This window comes from Cygnus olor, chromosome Z (assembly GCF_009769625.2).
Source record: "Cygnus olor isolate bCygOlo1 chromosome Z, bCygOlo1.pri.v2, whole genome shotgun sequence".
In the NCBI taxonomy this organism is placed as follows: domain Eukaryota; kingdom Metazoa; phylum Chordata; class Aves; order Anseriformes; family Anatidae; genus Cygnus; species Cygnus olor.
The window spans coordinates 24,992,671-25,019,030 of record NC_049198.1 but is presented as its reverse complement, the minus strand read 5'-3'; the positions used below and the strand labels follow the sequence as shown (position 1 = coordinate 25,019,030).

At 36.7% G+C, this 26,360-nt stretch overlaps 2 protein-coding genes across 7 annotated transcripts in view; one reads left to right on the top strand and one right to left on the bottom strand.

Moving 5' to 3' along the window:
• Positions 1 to 2,155, top strand: part of PDE8B (phosphodiesterase 8B) — a 44,121-nt gene extending 41,966 nt beyond the window's left edge. For 2 of the 3 annotated variants that reach the window (XM_040541226.1, XM_040541224.1), the window contains exon 21: positions 115 to 2,155. In XM_040541226.1, coding sequence (XP_040397160.1) covers positions 115 to 230 — 116 coding nt within the window. In that variant the 3' untranslated portion in view covers positions 231 to 2,155. The remainder of the gene's footprint in view (positions 1 to 114) is intronic. The other variant, XM_040541227.1, reaches the window with a different exon arrangement.
• Positions 2,053 to 26,360, bottom strand: WDR41 (WD repeat domain 41). Of its 4 annotated transcripts, XM_040541230.1 has the most exons (15): positions 26,203 to 26,360; positions 22,609 to 22,724; positions 18,626 to 18,674; positions 16,692 to 16,823; positions 16,282 to 16,344; positions 15,670 to 15,781; positions 14,200 to 14,262; positions 12,919 to 13,016; positions 12,173 to 12,215; positions 11,596 to 11,780; positions 9,058 to 9,179; positions 8,012 to 8,100; positions 7,165 to 7,247; positions 5,869 to 6,002; positions 4,999 to 5,230 (listed from the first exon to the last, which is right to left on the bottom strand). In XM_040541230.1, the coding sequence occupies exons 1-14, from the start codon at positions 26,251 to 26,253 to the stop codon at positions 5,892 to 5,894; spliced, it is 1,317 nt and encodes a 438-aa protein (XP_040397164.1). In that variant the 5' UTR covers positions 26,254 to 26,360; the 3' UTR covers positions 4,999 to 5,230; positions 5,869 to 5,891. The 4 variants fall into 4 exon arrangements, with proteins under 4 accessions (XP_040397162.1, XP_040397163.1, XP_040397164.1 ...); XM_040541228.1 differs by lacking the exon at positions 7,165 to 7,247 and having other exon boundaries at positions 2,053 to 5,230; positions 26,203 to 26,350; XM_040541231.1 differs by lacking the exon at positions 12,173 to 12,215 and having other exon boundaries at positions 12,906 to 13,016; positions 26,203 to 26,351.

Below are 26,360 nucleotides of genomic sequence, written 5' to 3'. Positions count from 1 at the left end.
GTTTACAACCGAAGGAGGGAAAGAAATTAGGAGAATGCTTATTTCAGACAAGGCTAGGCTGTTCTGCTGCACATTCTGTGTATGTAGTACAACTGATCCTCCGCTTCATTTCAGCATTTGCACATCTGCCTGTTTTGATGCAACACTTGGCTAATAACTACAAACACTGGAAAACACTGGAGGAGTTAAAGTGCAGGAGTCTCAGGCTCCCATCAGAAAACAACAACTGACACACAAGGAAGACAAACAGACCTCTTGATCTACCAGTTTCACTGTGAATCACTGTACTAATTTGGATACAAGAGGGACAGTGTTTCCTTTCAAGTGAAATTAAGACTGTGTGGCAAGAAGGAAATATTTTATCCATCACTTCTAAGAGTCTCTGAATTCCACAGAAAAATGTTTTTGAAAAGGCTATATAATTCACATATGAATAAGAGCTCTTTGAAAATATCAGTTCGTGGCAGAAAAGGTACTTCTGAAACTAATTTCTAGTACTGAATTTGCATTTGTCAAATCTTGTAGCAAATACAACTGCATTTGCTAACAGTTCACACAATGGTTTCTCAGACACAAACACGATCTAGTCACCAGTAGAATAGGTTGACAAACCCATAAAAACTTCCCAATTATGTCACAAAAATTGTTCCAGTTCTGCTGATGTTCTTTAGTTTCTCTCAACGATAGTTCTGAAGAGAGCATGCAGAGTAGAACAAGTAAGCCTCAAGAACACATTAAAAACAAACCCTGTGACATTTAAACCAACCCTTTTATTACAGAGAGTATAAAACTGCTCTCTCGTCCTTCTTTTCTATGTAAAATTTCAGATTGAGAAGTCAAATTCCTTTAAAATTGGTTACACAATGGAAGAAAATAAGCACGTTCTGTATAGTTGGCGCCATCCACATTTTTCTCTGCCATCTTAGACACATCACCATGTGATGTTTTGTCAAGTTTTACATATAAACCCTTGTGGCACTGATCAACCTCCCTTTTTATAAAGTGGTGTTTGTACACACAGTCATCAATTTTATTAGACTGATCTAAATTTTACGACAAGGCCATATATTGTGCTACTTACAGAAAGAACCTGTAACTTTTTTTAAAAAAATGCTTCCAGGTTATAATTTATAACAGCATTATAATTTGTACTGCTTTTTCCCTCCTAATAAAATGCTGTTTTGTTTGATGATGTAAAAAAGGATTTCGAAAGTTGTAAATAAGTAAGTTAGAAATCAAACATAGTTTGATTAGTTTTATTAGTTTTAAGATACAAAATTTATGCTAAAGCTTCCAAAGCACAAATGTGTATTTTTGTACATCTCATTTTAATCACATGCAGACCATGAACATGAGTTCAAATTTTAAACTATTCTCAGATTATTCAGTTAATAAATACTAGGAGAATTACTGATTTTTTTAACACTGTGCACTCCAGGCTGCAGGCAAGAGCGTCAAATCTGTGACTTCATTTGAAGTAGTTCATTGTTCATTAAAAGGAAAGGTCCTGAGGCAGACTCTTTATCACCCCCCATACTGTACCAAGAATTGAACCAAGTAAAGGAAAAAAAAAAAAGCTTAGATTGCTGTGAAAGAAAAGTGACAGTGATTGTTGTTTACTGCAGGTAGCTTACATAATGTGCCAACCTTTTTGTATGTTTTGTACCAAGTTCTGAAAACAAAAGGAAACATTCATAAAATGTATGTGCAGAGAAATGTATATAAGCTATATTTTTGTTAGAATTGTAATAGAACCTTACTTTTGTCATAGCTAAGGCAGGTCACTTTGTATTAAAATGCTGCACTGTGTATATTTGAAGAATGGTGTTTCTGGTGAAGTATATATATTCATTATTTCTGATATATTGCAACATTTTCAATGGATTTTTATTCAGATCAGATGAACCTCTGATTTTGATACAGTAAACTGTTTGCTTTTACTATTACTTTATTTAAAACTAGTGCTCTCAGTGGTTGTATCTCAACTATTCTGATGACTGAATGCTCACTGCAGCTTGTATTAGAGAAAAAGAATTTCATGAGTTTCAAAGCCTTGGCATATTAATTTATTTTGTTAAATACAGCATCACTGTAAGATCACAGCCATGTAAAACGTTTCAATTCAGTATTTTTGTCACAGTACTGTCACAAGGAGGAAAATGTCAATGGTAGAAGAAACCTAAGAAATAAAGTTCATCCTCAGTTCTGTTACATGAGTTAAGGCGTTCGTGTGGAATCAGTGTATTTGTTGCAAGATCATGTGTTTCTTCCAAACAGCCAGAGACTAAGTAAAAAAGTAATTTGTGTGAAGAGATGTGCTGTTTAAGAACAGAGGAAACAAGAATCATGTACTGCTTTTGTCAGACTCTTACATGTTCAGCAGACTCACAGGCTGTTGTTTCATGCTATTGTCAGTGCACAGATACTTAAACAGCTTTCTCTCCCCTGTATAAATATTAAGGATATTTCTGATAGAGATACTTATTTTCATGAGGTGAAGATACACAATTCTGCTTTACTAAGCTGGAAAAATAAATTTAAAAGGAATCATAGAATATCCCAAGTTGGAAGGGACCCACAAAGATCATCGAGTCCAACTGCTGACTCTACACAAGACCACCCAAAAATCATACCATGTGTCTGAGAGCGTTGTCCAAATGCTTCTCGAACTCTGGCAGGCTCAGTGCCATGACCACTGCCCTGGGGAGCCTGTCCCAGTGCCCGACCACCCTCTGGGTGCAGAACCTTTCCCTAACACCCAGCCTGACCCTCCCCTGTCCCAGCTCCGTGCCGTTCCCTCGGGTCCTGTCGCTGTCCCCAGAGAGCAGAGCTCAGCGCCTGCCCCTCCGCTCCCCTCGTGAGGGAGCTGCAGGCCGCCATGAGGCCTCCCCTCAGCCTGCTCTGCTCTGGGCTGATCAAACCCAGGGACCTCAGCTGCTCCTCGTATGTCTTCCCCTCCAAACTCTTTCACCGTCTTTGCTGCCCTCCTTTGGAAGCTCTCTAATAGTTTTATGTCCGTCTTACACTGTGGCACCCCAAACTGCACGCAGTGCTAGAGGTGAGGCCACACCAACACAGAGCACAGCAGGAGAATTCCTCCCCCTGATGCACCCCAGAGTAGGGTTGCCCCTCCTGGCCACCGGGGCACACTGCTGACTCACGTTCAGCTTGCTGTTGACCAGAACCCCCAGATCCCTTTCCACAGAGCTGCTTTTCCAGCCTCTCATCCCCCAGTCTGTACGTGTAGCCAGGGCTGCCCTGTCCCAGGTGCAGAAATCAGCACTTGCTCTTGTTAAGCTTCATGCGGTTGGTGATTGCCAGACCTCTAACTAGTCAAGATCTCTCCGCAGGGCCTCTCTGCCCTCAAGGGAGTTAACAGTTCCTCCTACTTTAGTATCACTTGCAAACTTATATAGTGTGCATTCGAGTCCTGCACCCAGACAATTTATAGAAACACAGAAAAGTACTGGCCCCAAGATGGAGCCTTGAGGAACCCTAGATAGTGGTGGCCCATGATTTAACCCCATTTACTACAACAATTCAAGCCCAGCTCATCACCTAATTGTTCACTGTATAATGTATTTATATTATGTACAATGTATGGGCATTTTGTCCAGAAGGATACTGTGAGAAACAGTATAAAAAACTGCTGAAATCCAAAAAGATTACATCAACTGGCTTCCGTTGGTCAACTAGATGGATAAACTTGTCATAAAAGGAAATTAAGTTAGTTAAACAGGACTTTCCCTTTGTGAGCCCATGTTGGCTATGACCAATGACAAAGTGACAATGACAGTGACAAAGGACACTAGATGGAAGTAAAATTTCTAACCTGGTCTCCAATTCTGCTCACTGCACTTAACAGCAAGTGTCAAATTCTTATTTAACCGGAGTCAGACAGTATCACCCTACTGTGTTCATTGTTACGCTCAAAATTCATGTGAAAAACAACTGTTTAATTCTTTCAACTCAACAAACTTTAACGGAGGAGTCCCTTAGGAGATCTACTACCAGCAATAGAACAATGGCACTTTTGGTAGATATAAATATTTATACATGCATGTAGGACTATTTAAGACTGAATTACATCCCTGTAAAATGCACAATGAGTTTTGTGACTAGAACTGTTCAGTGAAATAGGTTTGTATCTCTACCAGGTACTCACTCAAAAACAGTCACATAAAGATGAAATAGTTATTATCACGGTAAAGGAAGAAAAGATAATAAAAGATGATGTTCATCCATTCTAGTTGTAATTGATGATAGCAGTAGCCTCTCAAAAAACAAAAAAAAAGTTTTATAAGCTTTCACTGTAAAGTTTTAGTAACAACGTATATACACAATTTATGAACAACTAAATTATTTCCCACTAGAAATAAGGAAAAAAAAAAAAGTCAAAGAGAAACTGCTCCCCCCAGTTTGTACCTTTCACAGAGTAGCTAAAAATGCAATTGCTGATGAAGACCAGGCAAAACAATGCATTAGATAGAGACCAACAGGCAGACCTGACAAACTGGTATTGCCTACTTTTCTTTCTTCCTCTAACCCTTGGTGTAACTTCACATGCAAAAATTCTATGAAAACTGTCTTTTTTTGGTAGATACTTAACTCTGAGCCATCAGTGACTAAAGTCTTTCAGACTTCAGCTGTAAGAAATAAATTACATAAAGCAGAAAGTCTTCAATTTGTTCTTGTGCCTCTTTTCCACATAGAGCATTGTGGAATAGCTCCAGCTGCTTCAGTTATCACCCAGCGAAGTATTTTTAACAACTCTTAATTTTGACATCCACCCATGAATTTTTTAAACATTAGGAATAATACTAGAAACTATTTAACGAGTCATCATTATCTTCAGTCGTTTAAGGGAACACCATTTCTGCTGACAGATAAAGCCAAGTAAGTTTCAACATGCAAAATTCTCCTTTGAGAAGAGTAGTAGCCATAAAAATTCCAATATAATCCATGACATTAAGTGTAAACCTTATTGATAGTCACATTCCCAGTAGCTCAGAGTTTCCTTTACACTCACATTTAAAGCACATCCAGTTTATGGATATTTAGCCTGTATTCAAGCTATTTAAAATTTGAGCTGCAAATCACCATTCTGTGCCAATTTTTGAAATAACGTTAAACTCCGTAGTCTAGATTCCCGTTCACCATCCTTCCACAAGATAACGAGGTGGTCAGCAGAGCATGTAACCAGCCCCAGTTCACCAAAGTACAGGAACATCTGCAATAAAACCATTACTATTATTATGGTACTTACATGATATTGTCAGCTGGCTTAAACATTCAGTGTAAAGCTGGTCTAAACAAATACATGTGTCTAAAATGGTTCTGTTTGAACATTAGGTATCCAAAATTACTGCATATACTTTCTGTACGTTTGAGATGTCATGAAATGTCACAGTAGGCTAAAATTCCTGAATAGTTTTCATTTTTCTATAAGCCCATGTGTAGATTGCAAACTTAAGATGAAATTTGGAACAAACATCCCAGTTGTAGTGTTTGCAGTCTACAGAAAAACCCAATAAGCCACCAGATTTTCTGTAGCATTTACGTGTACACCTATAGACACAATCCTCAAGCATCAGTCATTGTTTTGAGTTCTAATGAGAACTTTAATTTACTATTTTCACACTGTGCTACATATATCACACAACCAATGTGCACATTTACTGGTCACCTCGTTTCTGGTGAAGTTAGAAGGACCTAAAACCCAGTTATACCACACAACTCCACAGTGTGACAAACATATTCCCAGCCTCCAGAGCCAGACAGCCAAAAAGTTACAGCTGTTTAAGGAACATTTTGAAAATTACATCACTAAATGAAATTCACTTTTTCTTCTTACTAAAGCTGACCAACCTGCACAGCTGATGAATGACCGATCAAATCACCAACCAGCTCCAAAAAATGCATAGTTGTATTCTCCTGCGTCTTCTTAGCAGCTTGGTTTGCCTGTTTGTTTGCCCTTCCGAATCCCCACATGTTGAAAAATCCTGGGGGTTGGGAGGGGGAGAAACAGCTTTTATTTTGGGAAAAAAAAAAAAAAAATCACAAAATGTTTATCTTCTAGCTAAGAAGAGAATTATGGGAGTCAGTTAAAATCTAGAAGCAGGACAGTCTGCATGGCAAAATAACAGAAGCATTGTACTGCACAGCATTTCTGCATCAGAGTTATTCGTCTTGAAGGTGGAGGGAAGCATAGGTACTTTGACTCTTGTTCTTACTTGCAATATGGCAAATATTAAACTACCCATCTGAACAAGATGATATGTGTATTTAGCAGGAAAAACAGGAAATGCTTAAATGAACTAACTATACGGGGAAGGCAGATGCAGGACCATGATGCTCTGTCTTACTAAAGTGACTAGCTGTCTCTTGTCCTCAGAAGACAGACAAGAGGTGCCAATCTTTTCCCTGCATGTCCTGCACTAATGCGTTAGATTACTGCATAGAGGTAACAAGTAAGTTTCTGGTATTGTTTGTTTTTGTACTGTCCACTGACTTCTTCTTCAGATTTAAAACCATCACCCAAACTGGAATATATAGATAGTCCTCCACATGTTCCACTTAGATCACAAGAAAACACTTATCTGTGCCCCAGCCTCCAGAAGAACTGTGTAACAATATTGACAAAAGAAAGTAGTTTGGGTTCTGTACACAATGGAGTTCTGTCTTTCTTCCTGATCCCTACCTCAGACCTACCAACACACACAGTAAGTGTGCTATACCATGGCCCTGGTGCAAGGCAGATAATAGGAGAGATGAACAACTAATAAAGGAATTGCTCAGAAGGAAAACAGAGCAAACCAACAGCAGTCCAACCATCTCAATATGCATATGGTTTCTTTCAAATCTATCTCCAATTATAGGCTATATAGACTACAGAGATTATAGAGATTACATAAATTATATATAAATTATACAAAGTTATAAATTTCCAATGTGAAACCAAATGCCATGTGTAACAATGAGCAGCTGAACTGTGTAGATGAGCTGTCACAAGCAATACTGAAGATAGAATATTCCTGAAAAAGTATTTCCAAACCAACCCAGGCAGCAAAAAGATTTGCAAAAACATCAGAAAAAAATCTTTGAAAAATTACAATCAACACATAAACAGCCGGGCAGACTAAATACATCAACAAAATCACTAACAGCTCTAATAAATGTATCTGAGAAGGGAGAAGTCCAGGTTGGATGGGGCTTTGAGTAACCTGGTCCCTTCCTGGGAGGTGTCCCTGCCCATGGAAAGGAGGTTAGAATTAGATGATCTTTAAGGTTCCTTCTCAAGACATTCTACGCTCTATGAGAATAATAGGTCATTACTGTTCCCAATCCATAATACCAATTATGTTGTACAGACCACCTCTCCAAACCCACAACTACCAGTACCAAGGGAAGCTGCTGGCCTGGTCAAAGAGAAAAAAGCACTAAGCAAGCAGTGCCTATGCTTAGGGAAAATGCTTCCTAAAACAACAGCAACTAGCCCTGAGGACTGCAACTAGTATGCAAGTGAGGTCGGGTACAGCCTCCAAGTGAGTCCCAATGTCCCTCCAAGTTCAAGGAGAAAACGTAGAACGCATTTTTTTGTGTGTGTGTGTCAGTTGCTCATTTTCAAGCTTGCCTTTAGTTTTCCTCTTAAGATCTTGCAAGTACTTACTCTTGCCTGGTAGGGTACCCAGTACAAGCAGAAGTGGATCAAAGTTTGTAAGGAGACGTAATAATTTTTCACCAGCTAATACAGCAGGAAACCCTAGATAAGGTTTATGGCCCATACCTGCTTCAGAGGACCTTCTAAATTCTCAAATCAGACCTTGGAGGGCTTGTATGCCTCATGTCTTCTCTAGTTTCCCTCCCACACCTGTCTCAATTGTTTGAACATATTGACTTTATCTCTTCTTGCAAAGCCTTCAGAAGCCTCTCTACACCTGTATAGAGTTCCCTGCTTTCCCTTTTCCAAATGTTCTTTTCACCCCACCTCCCACCCCCACTATAGACAAACCTGTTGGAACTGGTTCAGCTGGCACCTGCTGCTTTTCTCGGAGCTCCCAAATGCGAACACTGCCATCTTCTGAACAGGATATCAGCTGCCTGTCAAAACAGTTGATAAGCAACACTAGCATGGATACTTATCTGTACAAGTCACCTTGTGAAGTTTCTATAAAAGACACAGGAAGTTTGTAAGGTGTCTCTCCTATGTAGCAGGACGTCCAGATGTTCCATACAAAATAAACTGTATTTGTAGCAGTACAAAATATAATGAACTTGCAATATAGGTGGAAAATAAACACATTTTTAAACACATTTTTAAAGATAAGTACCGCTCTAAAATGAAACACATCTAGACTCTGCAAACACAGGCACACAGACTGACTTTCATTAAGCAAAACCATATTTTTTATGTATGGAAAAATAACAAAAAAGTCCTTTTCATTACATATAAACAATATAGAACAGCACATGCATTTACAAGATCAAGACCCTAATTTTTAGCTTCTAACACACTTTTGCTTCATAGAACAAGACTATAAAAGGATCTAAAAATCCTACTATTGGATTATTAACATGTTGTTCATTTTATTTTCATGAATTTCTAACTTAGCTGTCACAAATAAGTTCAAGCCAGAAATTCAGCACTAATGAACAAAGGCTTGAAGTTATTATTTTGTGTTAAAACATTTAGACAGTTCTGAAATATTTAATGAAAAATATTTTCTGAATCTGCCATAGGTCTTTGCTTTGTAGAAGTAATATGACATTAAGCTATATTTTCACAATGTAGACAAAAGTGTTTGAGTCTGATATGAAAATAGCCAAGATATTTTACTTACAGTCTGTGCATCAAGCATAGATTAGCGTTATTTCACATTGAATTACAATTACGTATTTTCAAAAATAAGATCAACAAGCTCTACATAATGAAAGCAGATCAAACTAAAGATCAAGTCCCCGCCCTAGAAATTAGATGCAGCTTTGCGGACTGTATCTAGCCACCCTTCCAAATTCTACATTTCTTTATTGCATGATAAAACGTATCATGACTTGTACCTGTTTGGAAGCTTCTCAATGTGCAGTACAGAGGAGTCATGAGCAGTTCTCTGGCAGGCAATCACACGCTTCACTTGAAGATTATATACGTATATGCCTTTCCCAACAGCAGCAAACACACACTGGAAAGAAAATTCATTGGAACAACTTACAGAAACAGACACTGAAATATCACCCTGCATGTTATGGATTTCCAGCAGTGCTATGATGTCATCTTGTCAACATTATCTGGCTAGTTTCTGTCCTCATGTTACTGCTTTATGACATACAGAAACAAGAAGTTACAGAAAAAAAATATGGATTATTTTGTGGAAATGAGAGATACCCATCTACATTCTAAGCAATTATTTCATGTCTGTATTTTCATCCTATACCTTACAGTCTAAATAGAAACCAAGAATACCAACATATTAACACATTTCTACAATTAAACATTCTTATATTAAAATAACGATCAGTGTTTTGACAAACTCTTGTTTTATCAAGAAACAATTCCTGAGAATTCAGGAAGCTGTTCTGTGGTTTTGTCTTTTTTTTTTTTTTTTAATTCATCTGGAGGTTCACATAGAAGTCTTGACCAAAGGCATGGGCTCCACTAAGAGAAGCGTAGAAAAAGAACTCTCTCACAGAAAGGTATTACAATACTGTGAGGAGCTGGAAGCATTTTACATTCAACGCTCTCCTTCAGCAAAGCGCAACAAAGTGCAACTTTGAACATACAATAGTTCAACGCTCTGTCCAATTATGTTTTTCTTAAGCACACCTGTGGTGGGAGCTCTGATACCTCTGGAATTAAGCTCGGATTTCTAATAGCACTCTGCCAAACCAAGGAGAAAATGCTAACCCTATTTTTATTCTTTTCCTAGTTTTGTGTAAAGGTCGATTCAATGTCCTTTCCACATCACTCTTTCACTCCTGTATCTCAGCCTTTTCCCCTTTAGTCTTCCACATTGAGACAGGCTCTTTAGTTTTATATAACATTTTAACTCTTGAAAAGGTGCTCTTCACAGATTATATTTCCTTTTACACAAACCTTGGCAAAACCCTGGCCATCTTCAACCCCAAGAAAATAACAGATGAGGAAGAAATGAATTGTAAACTAATCTTAACGGGGAAGTTAAAAACACACATATGAGGATAGCAGATACACTCCTTAGTATTGCCAAACCTTTACCAACCCATTTGCTTCTGAATGATGCTATGCCTACAAGCCCAGTAACAAATGAGACAAGTTCTTCTCCAACTACCTAACTACCAAGCCTGCCAACAAGGTACCTTGACAGACAGATCTCCCCTAAACGCACCTTCTCTTTCAGGATGTAGTACTAGAACCACCTTTCCTTCATGTAGTCTGAAATTCTGCAGCAATTTGTGTTTAGTTCAGTTCCACGAATAAAAGAAAGTCCTCAATAGACTCAGTTTCCATCCCATTCAATGTTCTTAACTACTTCTGAACTTCTCAAAATTCCCTTTCCCTCTTAGACCCTGTCTTGTGTAGTTTTCAAGCAAGGAGTCAATGTTTTGAAGCTCAATCACAGAGCTTCTCAAGAACAGGACTGGCTTTTTCTCTTTCAGGACTAAGCACCCACAAAAAAAAAAAAAAAAACAGGAAATCCTACCTTTAAAGACAGCTACACTTACTTTCTCTCATCCCCATTCAATGTTTTGTTTTCCATTTTTTTAGGAACGCTCTTTTCATAAACATACAAGTACCTCAAGTGACTACTTGGCCCTCAGACTATGTTGGGGCTTTTCCACAGCTTTTATCCTGTTTTAGCTCACATCTTTGAATCTGTTTCCAGGAATTTCTTTCTTTATCATTCCTCAGTAATGCACCTACAGGCTCCAGAACAGAATTCCACTGAACCGCAACAATGAAACATCTTTTCTTTTCCCATTAACAGTTGGTACATTTCACAAACATAAATAATCCAAGAATTTTAGCGCTTCATGAACAACAACTGGGTTCTGCCTGAGTATTCTGACCGAACACTCCTAGGTCAGCTCCTAAGTATGATTACAGGAGACTACATTTTGGACCCATCTTTGTGCTCTTCACAATTAAGTATAGCCTGCCTGAACAAAAGCAGCAATATTTATTTACTACTGTGCACCTGCACATGCCAATTCTTTGATTCACTTCACGGTGCTCTTAGCTGTAACTGTTCAAGAGATGCATTATTTTGGAAACTGCAAGTTCAGAACCATGGCACACAAAATATGTATGCCATTGAAATGCACCTTCTTGCTTATTTTTCTAGTGGTACTTTAAACAGATAATAAATTTTCATTTGTTAGTCAAAAAAGCTGTTGTTATGTTAGCTCCCACACCACCTGCACATTACAACCCTCAGTAACCTCAATGATGAAAATTTTGTATAAAAACTGCTGATTGCATAAATACAGCTGTGTAGATTTTAAAAAGCTTCTTCTATTACTTACAACAACAACCAAATTAAAAATGCAAAACACTCAGACTTCTATGGTACGGTCATGGTAGCTCATTTGAAATAGTATACTCAGTTTAAAGCTTTTTACCTCCTCATCAGATGTTAAGTGTTGAACTGAAGTTTCATTTGGACTTTGGGATAACTTTATTTCTGTCTGTGAATCTGGATGGACAGAGGACTCCCAGAAGTTGCACTCAGATGCCTGCTTTGTCCAGTCAATTGCATCCCAAACTATTAACTCACCCACATGTGAACCTGTCACAAAAGTCAAATCTAGAGGGGAAAAAACCACACATAGAAATCATATAAAAAAAAATACATCCATTTCACACAATGTCACAACCCTATAGAGTAACAGAGCTCATGTTAAGAGTGAAGCTGCATAAAACATACAGTTAGTAACTGACAGAACAAACTGAGTTTGTTCAGTTCAGTTTGTTCTCACTCTTTGAGAAGATACTCATTTGATTACTTAGAATAGCTAAGGTGATCAAAAGGAGATGAGATCTCTCCTGTAAAATTTTAACTACCATAGAGAATATTTACCAGACACAATGCACAGTATGGCAAATGCAAGGATCACCACCAGAAGTGTGTACAAATACTTGAAATTCATGCTGCCTACTTATAAAACCTTTCTATTCCTTGGATAAGTTTATCACTACCTCTCAGACACAGCAAACCATGTCTTAGCCTCAACCGGAAACACTAATGAGAAATGAAACAGATGGATTAATGGCAAGACTGAAGTGCTCATGTTGTTTTTTTTTTTATCACATATGGTAAGGAATTGCTTTGGAATACTTAAAACAGGTAGAATATTGTCTTTTTCTGCCCATTATTAACAGAATCCAAGTTTTCTTCTTTCCAGCTACTTACCATCTCTATACCACAGACCCCATGCAACAGCCAGGCTGACAAAATAAGCCAAAGGACAAATATCCACTTTCTATCACAGTGGCAATACTTTGTCCTGGGCTCAGAGGGAACTCCAGAAAACAAAAAAAAAGCAGATGAGACAACATAGTAGAAGGGGTGGGTACCTCCAGTCTTTGCCTAGACAGAGCTTCAGATCATAGCTCAGAACTGCCATAATGAGCAGCATAGACTGCATCATCATCTACCAAAGCCTCTAAATAATGCACCTCTGTGCAGGCTTATATCTGCATATCTTTTGAGCTTTTTCTAAATCATAACCTGCCTGGCTTCATTTCACCATTAATCCTTAAATAAAGCCATTATATTTTCACATTTCACTACCTTCACAGCTACACAGAAGGTTCAGCTACTAGTTGTGAAGTTTCATTACAGTTATATGTTTGGTCCCACCAAAACTGCATAGTCGAAATATCCCACCGATAGCTAACAAAACAAGTAATACTGTAAAACCCCTCTTACCATTGACACTGACCAATGACAAGATGTTATCATGATGGTCAACAAGGCGTTTTACTTCAAGGATATTCCAACCTTCAGACTTATCACTGGAAGCAATCAACCTAAAAATGACTTCCAAGATAAGACAGAAATTGTCTAAGTAAGCTTTATCATTTATCAGAGTAAAATATAGATAGGCTTAAGTAAAACACATTATTTTCAGACAGACACGAATTAATGAACATTAAAAATGAGTCAGTGCAAGATCTGCAAAGCCACTTATGACCATCTCTTTAACTGCTTCTCTCATAACACACAAAATTGGAATAATTTATTACAGTGTTATTCTTCAAGTCTCTTGTTACAGCCGCTGTAGGATAAGATATTTTAACCTAGCAACTTTGAAATTCAGAGAATTGATCAACATCAGAAGTCGTAGAAAGCAGAAGTGAAAAGAGTTAGGTAGCTTTATTGGTAAGTAAGCTAAAAGAGAAACATTTGTCTTTAAGACTCATCTGACTGAAAACTGTTATTCAAAAATATGCAATAGTATCTAATGAGGCAAACAAAATTTCCAGGAATTAAGACTTTCTTTTAACCAGTCTTGATATTTCTTTATGCTAACTCAAGAGCATTTCTGAAGATCTATGGAAACTTCAGATGGAAGTTTGCACTGTATACCTAAGTCTAAATACAAGAAGACCATTTTTAATTTGCTCCTGACTCTTTGATCAGAATTTTGATCTACTGTTTTGTGGGCTCAGTGCTATGCTTTTTCTCTTGAAACTTTTTCTATATTTTGAAATTTCAATACTTTCATAAAATACTCTTAGTAAGAACCTCCCCACCAACAGCTAGCAGATGATTTGGAGTTTGCATACCTAGAAAAGCCTGTCTCTTAAGTGAGCATCAGAAACCATCACATTGTCTCATTATAGGTTTGCATATAATTTCACTGGCAATATTGCACGCTCTTGATCTTGGGATACAGAGGCTGTAGGGAAGCCTAGTATTTAGCAGCTCTGAAAATGAGTTGCAAACCTTCTCCAGGACAAATGTAGACATCCACAATCAGATCTAGACAGATGGCTTTAACAGCAGGAACAAAGAATAGAGAAAAATTTTTATCATGGCAGATCTCAATGAAATTCCTGAAGGAAATCAGTACTGTCTGCCTTATTGTCACATAAGGGAAAAAGGAGGAAGACTGCTAATCACACCATTCACTTGTCCAATGCAATTCCAGCAGTGTGCTCTTTACAGATACCTCTGATAAACAGCCAATGAAGACTTAACAGAAATGCAATACACTCACTTAGCTCTTTGCCAACAGCAGCCGCAACACAATTTTTAGGCAATTCAACCAAAGTACTGATGCCTTTGAAAAAAAAAAGAGAAAACATTTATTGTATTTTATTGTATTTATTGACCAGAATAAAACACAACTGATAATTCCTTGTTAATAAGGTTTTTGTAACCTCCTTTCCACACAGAAGTTATTAACAGAATAAAAACATAATGCACAAAGTCAAACTGCATTGGAAGTGAACATATTACCTCAGATGGAGGCAGAGGCAGGAGGTTTGGTCCAGAATATAGCAGAATTCTGAACACTGAACTTGAAATAGGAGTGGAAGCTGAGAATCAATTATCTTTTTATTTTAAGTAGGGCTGAGATGTCTATGTCCTAATATGGACAATATTAAGGATACTGTGGTAATTATTGAGTCTCTAAACACATGCAGAGCTAAAGTTATTAGATACTGATACTACCACAGTACATAAGATTAAAATATTGTGCAGAGCCAGCTGAAGCAAAACAAGGCACAAGACAGTACATTATTCTGCCTTCATCCTGCATAGACATCCCCCAGCCTGTGCTGCCACACCATTAGGGGAAAAATCACTCAGGAATATGCAACCTCTCTCTTTTCCCACAAAGAAAGCAAGAGATTAGGAGGGCCAATGCTACACATCACAGTGACCCCTCCTACAAAAGTTTCAACAGAAACTCACACTAAGGACTACAAATAGCACTTGCAACTTCTATTTGGCATGGTACTTTGTATCGAAGCTAAAGAACTGTTAGTATCCTCCAAGATTCAGAAGGGTTTGACTTTCCATTACTACACCCTATGACAAAAATAAGGAAAAATATTGCTTCCACCTTTGAATTTGATTCACAGCTTCATAGCCATCTTTGTAAAGCACAGCAATAATAAGCAACAATTTTCTTTGCTTGGCCAGATAGTATATAAGGTTATTAATAGAAAAGCATGATTTACATTGAGATCTGATTACATTTACTGTATTTCTATCAAAACCTTCATTTGCTACATAAAAATTACTGATTCTTAAGAATAAAAATCAATCTTTACTAGTCTACTATTACCATGTTTTACTTAGGAATAATAGAATTCCAGCTCCTTCCCAGAGAAAGCACATCAAAGGATCACCCCCCACTACAGCAAGCATGTATAAATCAGTAACTAAGGTCTGTAAGATACCAGGTTAATTGGAACACACATTATTATAAAATATTTACAGTAGTTGTAAAATATTACAGGTACTGAGATTTGACATATTCTAAAATCCACACAGCACAGCAGATTAAAAGCAGTCTTAATTTTGAAATGATTGAGTTTGACATCTAAAAAAAAAAGCGGCTCTAATACATAATGTTATCATTAGAATTAAAGAGAATTTGCCAAGTTGGTTTTGCATCATTATACAGATCCGTTTTACTTGCACTTTAACAGCTATAATGAGTCATTTACATTTTTACCTGCATCAGTAAGATGACTGGTCTTACACAAGAGATCTAATTTTCGGTTCCAAACACATAGATCACCCCCTCCAGACAACCATACATCCAGTCTTTGAAGAACTGTCAAACACTGCAGAACAAAAATCAGATATATGTCCCCTGCAAAAGTTCTACAGGGAATTTTTCAATGAAATTATCATGATCTTTAGTGGGATAAAGCTGTAAGTACTAAGAAATACAGTATTAAAGTGTCAATTTCTTGAGAAGTACAGAATTAACTAGACATTACATTTTTTCCATGAACAATGAAAAATCTGATTTGTCAATGAATTTTTCTAACAGCCTTCAAGAACTAGTTTGACTGTAGGTTGCTTTTTCAAATCCAGTAACAAAACTAAGCTATAAAATGACCTTTGTTCTACAGACTTTCAAACAGAAAATCAAGGTACTAAGAGCTCCAAAAAGAAACTACAGTTTGTGCCCAATTCTCAGTCACTCACTATTTAAGGGTTACCTGTTCTTAAACCAAACACTGCTGCTCATTTTAATGCACCTGCCCATATGTCTCACGATCCATACAGAAAAGATTGCATACAACAGACTGACCAATCTAGGGTTTCCTCAGCTTACCTTTACTGTAGAATGGAAACATGACACTTTTTGAACCTGTCTGCCAGTAGTGCAGTCCCAAACCTGACTTAATTCATTAAGGAAACCAAAACAATTTTATATACTATAGCTGCTGTGTTTTTAATTAAATGAAAGTTTGGGATATAAGAATGTGGAAAGACAGTCTTATAAATCCTGATAGCCTTTTCAATATTTGGCCAAAATGACATATTAATAATGGCCTCTCATGACCATGGATCATTATTCTAGTACGGCTTTCATCTAATTAGATTGCACTAGAATTCTTCTAGCCACAATTACACCTACTGAATATTATCAGTCAATAAATTTAAACAAACTGCAGCCTGTGTCAACGCTAGCTGTAAAAACAAAAAAAAAATTTTTTGAATGCTCTCCAGATCTAAGGATACAATAACTGTTTTATCAGCTGATGCTGTTAAAATCAAATTACTTTTTTCTTCAGAATCATCTGATGAAGAAAACGGTGCTATAGCTGTAATTTTTTGTGTATGTCCGTGAAGTTCAAAAAGTTTCTCTCCAGTCTGAAAAATAAGAACAGGGGAAATTAAGGGTAAAATTTGGAAAATACCTACAGTAACACATGACGTAGGTGCCAAACTATTTCTGAAAGCAAGAACTTCTAGGAGTCTAATATCCCTATTTCACAATCAAGTGTGGATTTAATTCTTCCTAGACCTTTAACACACTTCAAGATCTTACCTTATTTTAATAACATATTAAGTATAAATATAAAGAGTGCTACATAATAAAAGTTACCCTAAGTGTAAAAAAAAATCTCTGGAAGCACTTAAAAATTTGTATATTATACTAATTTCACTTTAATGGAAATACTGGCCATTCATCCTATTTAACTGATACTATAACTCTGATTTGCTGACAAAGCCTCTCTTGGAAAAAGTAATTTTTAACTTATTTGAAAAACTTAACCCAACTTTATGGCAAACACAATACTGTCAATTTCCTGACAGCTTTATTTATATTATCGATAGTTTTAAGCTGGTGGTTTAGATAGTTGCAGCTACTTCTGCTCCATTTAGTTAGGTAGCAGAACCTAACAAACAAATATTCAGAAGCATATTGGTGCTTTAATCATGCAACTAAAATACAGGATAGTTATAACCCAGAAGTGTAAAGAAATATATCATTTTTAAATTAAAACTACAGAAAGATTTGTTTAAACAAAAATGTAATGAAGATCCAACAGAAGTAAGAAATAGAACTCTGTTCCTAAATGAGTTCTACATCCATAAACTGCTCTGAACTCCAAGTACATATATACTCAGCGTGTTTGAATATACAGAAATTATCTCCTTTTCCAAATTGTAGAATCGTAAAAAGCCTTCAGCTAAGCACTAAGAGAAGCCACTCAAAAGAGACAAAGAGTTTCAAGTTCCCCCTTCCTTATTTTAAATTTACACCACCATGTAACATAAATTCTTCAGAATGTTTCCACAAAAGTTTACAATCTGAGATTTCTGTCTTCCTTAACTAGGATGCTTGATATTTACAGTTTAGTCAGTATACTATGTCCCCCTTTTAGACTTCCTAATGAGCATCCAAATGAGCTTGCATACTAAGACTCCTTATCTAAGTCTAATGCTCATCCCTTCTTAATAATTTTGTCAATGATATGGAGACATAGAGCAGAGGAGTAGGAAGGTGGTTATCATACTCACAGAGCACATTTTCCATGATAATTCTTTTACCTTAGAAGGTTTTCAAGAACTACAATAAGATTTTTATCACAGCAAGCAAGTAAGGCCTTGTTTTGGCACTGTGTGAAATACTTAACTTTCACCGACTGATGTCTTTCCAATGCCATTTCGCATTAGCTCTCCATTTAGTCTCTTCAGTTATATTGCAAATAGTTACTACAAATAGAGCTACTAAGACATAGTTAAAATTAAAATAGATATGTGAGTCTTGTGAACCCTGGGACCTTGCAACATATTTATTGTGTCCACATTCAGCATTTTCACATTTACAGTGAAGACTGAACATATTTTAAATGAAGCATTAGTCACAAATTCATAAACACTTCTGCTTTTTATATCCATATTTCATCCCTAGTATCTGTAAAAACATTATGCCTTCCCAAAACACTTTAACTTTTAAATATTTTCTCACGTTTACTTTCCTAGCTCTTCTTTGCAAGTGATAATGACAGACTCCCTCCCACTTCTACATGTTCAAATAGTAGTTCTGATTTGAATCCATGCAGCAACTCTTTTTCACTAGTAGACAATTCTAACTCCTCGCCTCAACTTTTACACTCTCTGAAACACCCATGCTACCCTTCCTCCCTCCCAAAAAAAGAGCCAACCTGAGCATTCCACAGAAATATGATTCCATCATCTCCTGCAGATGCAAACCTGATAAGGGGAAAAAAAAAAAGATGAAATATTCAATATAGCAGAATATAATGGAACAGAAGAAAAGCAGCTACATAAGAAAAATATCTATAGAAAAATATTTATATGGTATTGTACTCTGACCTAAAGAATAAATACATATCCATAGATCCCAACTAGCTTCTAGTTTTTAAATTAAAGTCCTGAAGTCAGGACATACTTAATGTCAACACATACTTAATAAAGAACAAAGTTTAAGAATTGCAAGAAATATTATTATAAATAGAAGCCCACTTTAAAGAACCAATTCTCTTGTTTATTAATGAGAGATCTTACATACTCAGTAACACTACACCTTAAAACCAAATACTATCAGTCAGAGCCAACTGACTGCAAGATGTCAAAGAAATTACAAATCACACATTGAGTTCCGCACATGAATAGAGGAGCCAAGTATCTACCATGGCACTTACAGTGCCATACAGGGAGTGAGTATCTGTAAGCATCTGCCTGCATTTGCATCTTTATCAACACCACAGCTACACTGAAGCTGTAGCAAACATATCAGCTTTCCCAGTAAAGATGTAATACATGTTAAGAAAGCTTAAACCAGAAGTAAAATCTTCCACTGAAAATTGAATTCAGTTGATAGTTGCAAATACACGTACCTTCTACTTTTTCCTTTTGTTTTAAGCCTTTGACAAGGGTTGAACAGTTAAGACATAGATAACTAAGATGTGTACTGTGTGCAAGAAAGTCATGAAGTTATATCAACTACATTTTTTTTCCTGTAGCCAGCTGTGAGTGGTTTCATTAACTGAAAAGAGTCCTTTCTTTTAGACTCTTACTTTGCAGTTATGATGTTCGTGAAATTTGCTAAAAGAGTAAGTTTTCTGTCATAAAGCTGCGTTCCCTTCCACCCCCAATTCCTTTCCTCATTTTTTTTGTTAAAAAGTGCCAACTGTACTTTTCCCACATCTTTTGTTATTTTACATCCAATCATGTCTCTTTAAAAAGGTCCAAGCAAAAAACAACCTTTCCTGCACAACTCTGATAACAGTAATTTCTTATCTTTACTTGCCTTTTAGCTGTACTACACCTTGTTTTGTCACAAGGTCAAGAACTTGCTATATTAAGACTCTCACATTTCAGCAAGACCCTTTTTATTACAGTTCATTTCTTGACTAAAGTCGGAACTGGATGCCACTTTACAAATTCTGAAAGGAAACTAGTGTTTGAAAGAAGGTACAAGTATGAATCATCATCACAGAAGCTCAATGAAGCCCTGTTTTGTATTTTTCCTCTTCATCACCTAACCAGGATTTCGGTCTAAGTATAGAAGTATATTGTAGAGTCTGTTATCCTACAGATACAACCTGTTCATGAAAGTGGTGTTTCATGGGTCACCTGATTCTTTTCCAGTCATGATCACCATCCTCTATAACCTTGTCTGCTTCCTGACAGAGCAAGGAATGGTCAAATGAGCAAGCAAGAAAGCTATTCTTAAAATGTTTTATGAACTCTGTTTAGTTTAATGTGTCAAATGCTAGAGTATTACATGCAATTTTATCTCAGTCCATTTTTTGGAAGACTCTTGCTGAGGCTTAGCCTTCTTCAGTGATCTTCCAATCAATACGACCCTCACTTCATGTTCAAAAAAATACAAGAGAAGAGAAGAAAAAAAAACAGCCTTCTGTTACATTTATACAGGATTTATTTAGTATCTTCAAAAACCAATCTGAGAAAATTTTCCACTCACTGGTTTTAGCTGAGCCACTGAGAAAACAAGAAAATCCTTCTGCAAAATTCTCAATAAGATGATATTATCTAAAGACCTGAAGCGTGAAACTTGGCTTACAACAGTTGACAAAAAACACACAATGGAATAGCTGCAGAAACTAAATAAAAACATTTCAGAAGCTGAGTAACAATACTAATTTTATTGAAAAGAACCAAGTGAACAATATTATCAGCTGTTTAACAATCCATAAACTACCATATTCTTCATAAATAAGACCTTTGAATTACTGTCCAGTGAAGCGACTCTATTAAACTCCTCAAACTCTCAGAATATTAATCAGCTATGCAACTTACTCCTTATCCATATGCTATTTCATAACCTATCTTCAATGTAGCCATTCAGGCCTTAGCTTGATACTGATTACTATTAGTTTAGCTTCAATAATTTACCTGTTACATACAACGATGCCCAAAATGGTACAATATTTCTTTACATCAGAAAATGCCTGCAATCTAAGAATACTCTGGTATTTCAATAAAGACCAAGCAGATTATTCAGTGTCTGTTTTCAGAAAAGTATAATCTGAAGAAAGTTTATTTTAGCAACTTCTCTGAAAAAAGAAGGATGGTGGGAAAAAATCACAACAATATTCCATTTTTACATGAATCTTCTGGTGGATTATTTTAATGTAAAAATAAATTTTATGGAAATGCATACAGCTTTTATGGTATATGTTTATGGCATTAAGAATAAAAACTGAAAAGCTAAAAATTCTCGATGGTGAATTTTGTGGAATTTACATACATCCCACATCTTGGAAATTATGTATCTTGTAGATACATACTTATACAGAATGCCTGCTGTACACTGCGAGGATATAGCATGGTTAAGAGTTTGGTTTAAATTTGTGTAGTGCATTGAAGAGCATGTTAGAAATATCCTTTTGTTCCTAATCCATACAAGATAATAAATTACTGCAGCTCCTTAACAAAGAGTCTCCTGACTATTACTTATGTTCTTAGTTCTCAGAGGTTTCTATTTAATTTTCCATGTCAGACAAGAGTCACTATGCTTATTGACTAAAAGCTTCACAACCTCACTTTAAGGTAGTTAATTATCTCCTATCTTTCAGGATTAGGTTAAATGAGAGAGCATGTAAGGTTAATTTTACACTAACATAAAAGTATCTTATCTGATTCTCCTAGTCACACTTCCAAAGTGACAACGGTAAATCTAATGACTATCTCTGCCTCATAATCAGTTTTCCAGTCTTTAGATGACTCCTTCCTCAGAATTTGTAGGAATGTTGTAAATAGTTACAAGGAACTAAGACCAGAACAGATAATGAATGTCAGGGAATATACAAAAAAATGCACAAAGCTAAAAATTGGACAAGTAAAACAAAGGAACTGTATGGTTTCAAAGAAGTACAGCAAGTTGAAAAATGGGAAATCGGAGGAGATATGTCTAATTGCTGTTTAACATATGTTGAATTTTAGTAGGTAGCCGTTCTGCACAGAATTAAAGTACTGAAAATTTCAAGATTTGAGAAGTTCAGAAAAAAGTTCATCAACCACAGCACAAGTGAATTAAGCACTAGAGTTTCAGAAGAAAGTGTAACAACCACACGGCTTTAGGCACTACTGAAAAAGCAGAGATGTGAGAAACTTGAAAAAGATTGGAAAGAAAGGAATAGCAACATCGAATATTGTTAAGAATGTCATGTTCAATTGCTACATTGAGGGTATCTGTAGGAGTCTACTACATTCCTTTGTAAAACCAGAAGGTGAAATAACAGCTGTCCTCATACCAAAAATAAAAACATGCATCCACTCAGAACAGAAGCAGGCACTAGTCTGTACTGTCTTGGGAGAAAGAGTGTATACGCATATAAAGAAAGGAAAGCTCATCTCAGGAACAGATTGAAACAGAAAGGCTCAATTACCTAAAGATATTTCTTCCAAACAAATGAATTTGTATCAAGAAGCATAACTCCATCAACATTCTCTTCTCATAAAAGTACAACTTACAAAAGATGCCAGAAGATGTAATAACATACTAAAAAAAGTGTTCACCCCTTGCCTTTTTAATCCCAGTCTTTTCCCACCCTCCCCCAGCAAAAATAGAAAACTAAAAATATGTCTATGTTTTCATAAATATTCACCAAAGTGTTCCAAAGAATGTTATGAAACAACTTGGAATGCAATTTCATACCTGCAATCATCTATTTGTACTAGAAATCGTACTATATCTTGATGACCTTTCAACACAAGGAGCTCCGTGTAAGGATTTTGTATTTGTTCTTCACCAATGGTCTGTACAGATGATTTCTAAAATTAAAAATTAAAATAAAAAACAAAATCAAATCTATTTTGTACTGACATAATTATTTTCATCAGGTCTTTCTAATGTTTATCAATCTATATTTAGACTCCTATGTAAGTGTATAGATATATGTGAAGTTAAATTAGGTTTCTGAAATTTAATTTTGCTTTAATGAAAATCATTAGAAAAAATCATTTCTTATTATTTCCAGTTAATGATATCCTTCTACAGCATGTATTTCAAATCATAACATACCATTTGCTGTTTAAAAAACATTTTGTACTGCTTTAATCATTGATACACCAACATGAAAAGCCAATCTAGGCTCCAGCTATCTTGTGGAGCCAACTTCAGAACTCCATATACATACATTCGAATTTTCATTAAATCAGACATCCTCCTATGAGGTTTGTGAACTTCTCATATCTTTCATCTATGATTCAAATTTAAAATTCTATATAATCCTATATTATCCCAATACCTTTAAAGTAAGTGTGAATTAATGCTGTTCTGTTACATAATATATAAATCATCCACTGGGACTCTGTTCACAGAATACCAAAGGCAACAGCTTAGAAAAATACAGAGAACAATTAATCATTTTATAGAACAGCATCTGCAATTACCCCAACTAGACTATTAATTAAAAGTACTATCAATCACTTGGAGCAGGCTGATCACCAGGCAGGGTCAACAAAACATTGTGTAGGACTGCAATTTCAAGGTATGATAGTTCTGCTAATCTCAATCATCAGTTTGTTTCAATATAAGACAACATTTTTGTGTTTATGGTCTTCTGCATTCTGAAACAACTTGCTATTAGACATAGTTTTTTTTAAAAAATGCATATAGAAGTAGCTAAGTAAAAACTCGGTGACAGAACTCTCCTGCTTCCTTCCTTTAGTACTTCTAGGATTGTCTATTTTTCAAAGACATCAACAGAAACTACATGGTAAAACTGTAATAACTGAACACTGTAGTATAAATGAGAAGTAATCCTATGTGAGAGACAAATATATCCGCAGAAACGTCAATATTTTCTTGCAGGAGTAATAATTTTTTTCTATTGCTTCTGTATTGTTACTACGATACTACATTTCACTAGTTAAGAATGACAATTAATAAGTAGGGAAGGAAATCTGTGTTTATATTTAAAATGAAGAGGTTGTCAAAATGCTAGATCTCGTGATTTCATCTTGGTTTTGTGTTATCTGATGCATTTCATGAAGCAACTGTTCCTCATTTTAAGCAATTATGTGGGAATAGCAGTTCCCATTTAGAATTATGCAAGTCTAGTCCTCATAGTTATAAAGAAAAGTTGGACAAATATGGAAACACAGTGTTCAGCTGTCAAAAGCAAATCAAAACATCCCTTAAAAGAATTCCAGCATTCTAAAAATTCTGAGAAATGTCAGTAGCACTTAACAGATGACATAAGCACTGCTGTGGTTAGAAGACTTCCATTTCTTCATTTACTATCAGAAACATACATTCACAAAACAATTGCAACACTACTTTGAAAAAGTCATAATTTGTAACATTCACATCCTAATTTTATACCCTGGCATTGCTTCCTCTTCATTATAAGACAGTGATACTTCTTTTGAACCTGCCTAATCTTATTTTTTTCTTAATTCTGTTCTAAGAATGCCCGTGAATATTGACAGATACCGTGCTGCACTCTGTTATAGAGAACAACAAAACATTTTTTTCCCTCCAGTTCTTTCATACTACAAGCCATTCTCTCCTCAGATACTCATTAGTATTTTCTTGTTAGATTACATGTGCATTCTTTCTCTAAAGAAGACTGTTAAGTATACTTTATTTATTAATAGAACTTGTAGCAATACCAAGTTTTTAGAAGAGAAAAATTAGATGCAGATGCTAATGGAATCTATTCCCAACTTGAACCTTTTATGCAGGACCTGTAATCATTACTACAATAATTGGTAAAATAACATAATGCTCAACTTAATTTCAGAGCTTCCTATAAACGCAGTGATTTGAAGCATATAAAGGTTGTATTTTCTAAAGCAATTTACCAAAAGACATGGGTACGAAAGTATATAGGCATTTCTCCGTACCTATCACGTAGCACAATAAACCATCTTATATGGACTATGATGCCACTGCAGTTAGACTATTTCCATTACCAGCGCTAGTCAGCTTACAACATATATCATGACCATCACCTTAAGAGCTTCAGAAGCTTACCTCTAAATGATTTTCAATTCCACAGTAAAGCAAGAAATGGGTAACAAGAAATTTATGTTTCCAGAATTTAAAATGAAATAGCTTTGCTGGAGGTTTTTACTATTCGCTCAGCACACTGTCAGACTCTAGTTCACTTGGCCTCTTTGCGACTGACTGAAGCCGTAGCACATGAACATAATCAGTCCTTAGCCTACTCACTCTTTGGGACTTCCTCATCTATACTGTACAAGTACAGAAAGAATTAATGGCTACGGAGACCATCTTCAGGTGAAACCATTTTCCAAAATGCAAAAAAGGATTTTTTGGGCGAATCCTTATAAATATTTTTCAGTTTTTCACAGAGAAGCAAAACACCATCATTCAGCAAATGGAATCTACCAGCAGCAATGGAAATGGAAGTCTCATAGATCAGGTTTAAAAGAGCCATGAGTGCCAGAATGGAAGAACTCAACCACACCTTGACTCATGCTCATGCTTTATCAAATGACTGTATAATTAAAATACAGCTAAAGTTTCAACTTTGGAGAGGGACAAACACCAGTGGAGCTTTCTAGCCCCTCTTAGAATGCTATTATTTATTTCTCGTCTTCTTTTAAGAAACGCTGCACACTAAGCTGGTAAATCCAACCATAATATAACCAGCATTTTGACTGATGACACAGGTCAGTGGCATTCCTAGGCACCTACATCACACACTGGTATGAACTCAAATTCCTATTGAAGTAAATACTGGTGTTTCACACAGTTTGTGATACTGTCATGGCTTGCTCATGTACAGCAGCTGAAGAATTGCTTCCTCATATCCGTCTAGTTCACAAAGGGATTAATTAGAAGAACACCAGTAACTGTTAATTAACTCTTGTTAAGTCCAAGCTAAGAAATCCAGCAGACTTAGGGACGAGGAAATTGCGACACTGTCTCCTTCACACCCAGTAAGACCCTTCTCTAAGTAAGGCACCAGGAAGGACGCCTGAGCTCAGTGCCCCACGTACGCCCTGCTAGTTTTACGGAGGAGAAACCGAGAAGAGAGGCTTGAAAACTAGCAGAAATCAACCAGGCTGTATAAATAACGACTCGCCGCACCAAACACACGTTATCGACAGGGGGTGCCCAAGGCAGGGCTCCCGGTGCTTGGGCCGCCCCAGCCCACCGGTACCCAGCGGGCAGCGGCCGGGGCCGAGCTCAGGCAGGCCGGGCCACCCCGCCCCGCCAACGGCCCTAATGGCTCCAACGGCCCTAACGCTCCCCCGGCCCCGCCCGCCGCCCTACCTCCGCCAGGCCCTGCGGCTCCCGGCCGCCCCCGATCAGCCAGCGCAGCATCGCGGCGGGCCCCAGCGGCAGCGGCCCGGCCCGGCCCTGCCGCTGAGGGAAGGGCCGTCTCAATCGAGCTCCGCGCCGGGGAGGCGTGAGCAATCCAGCGCCGAGTG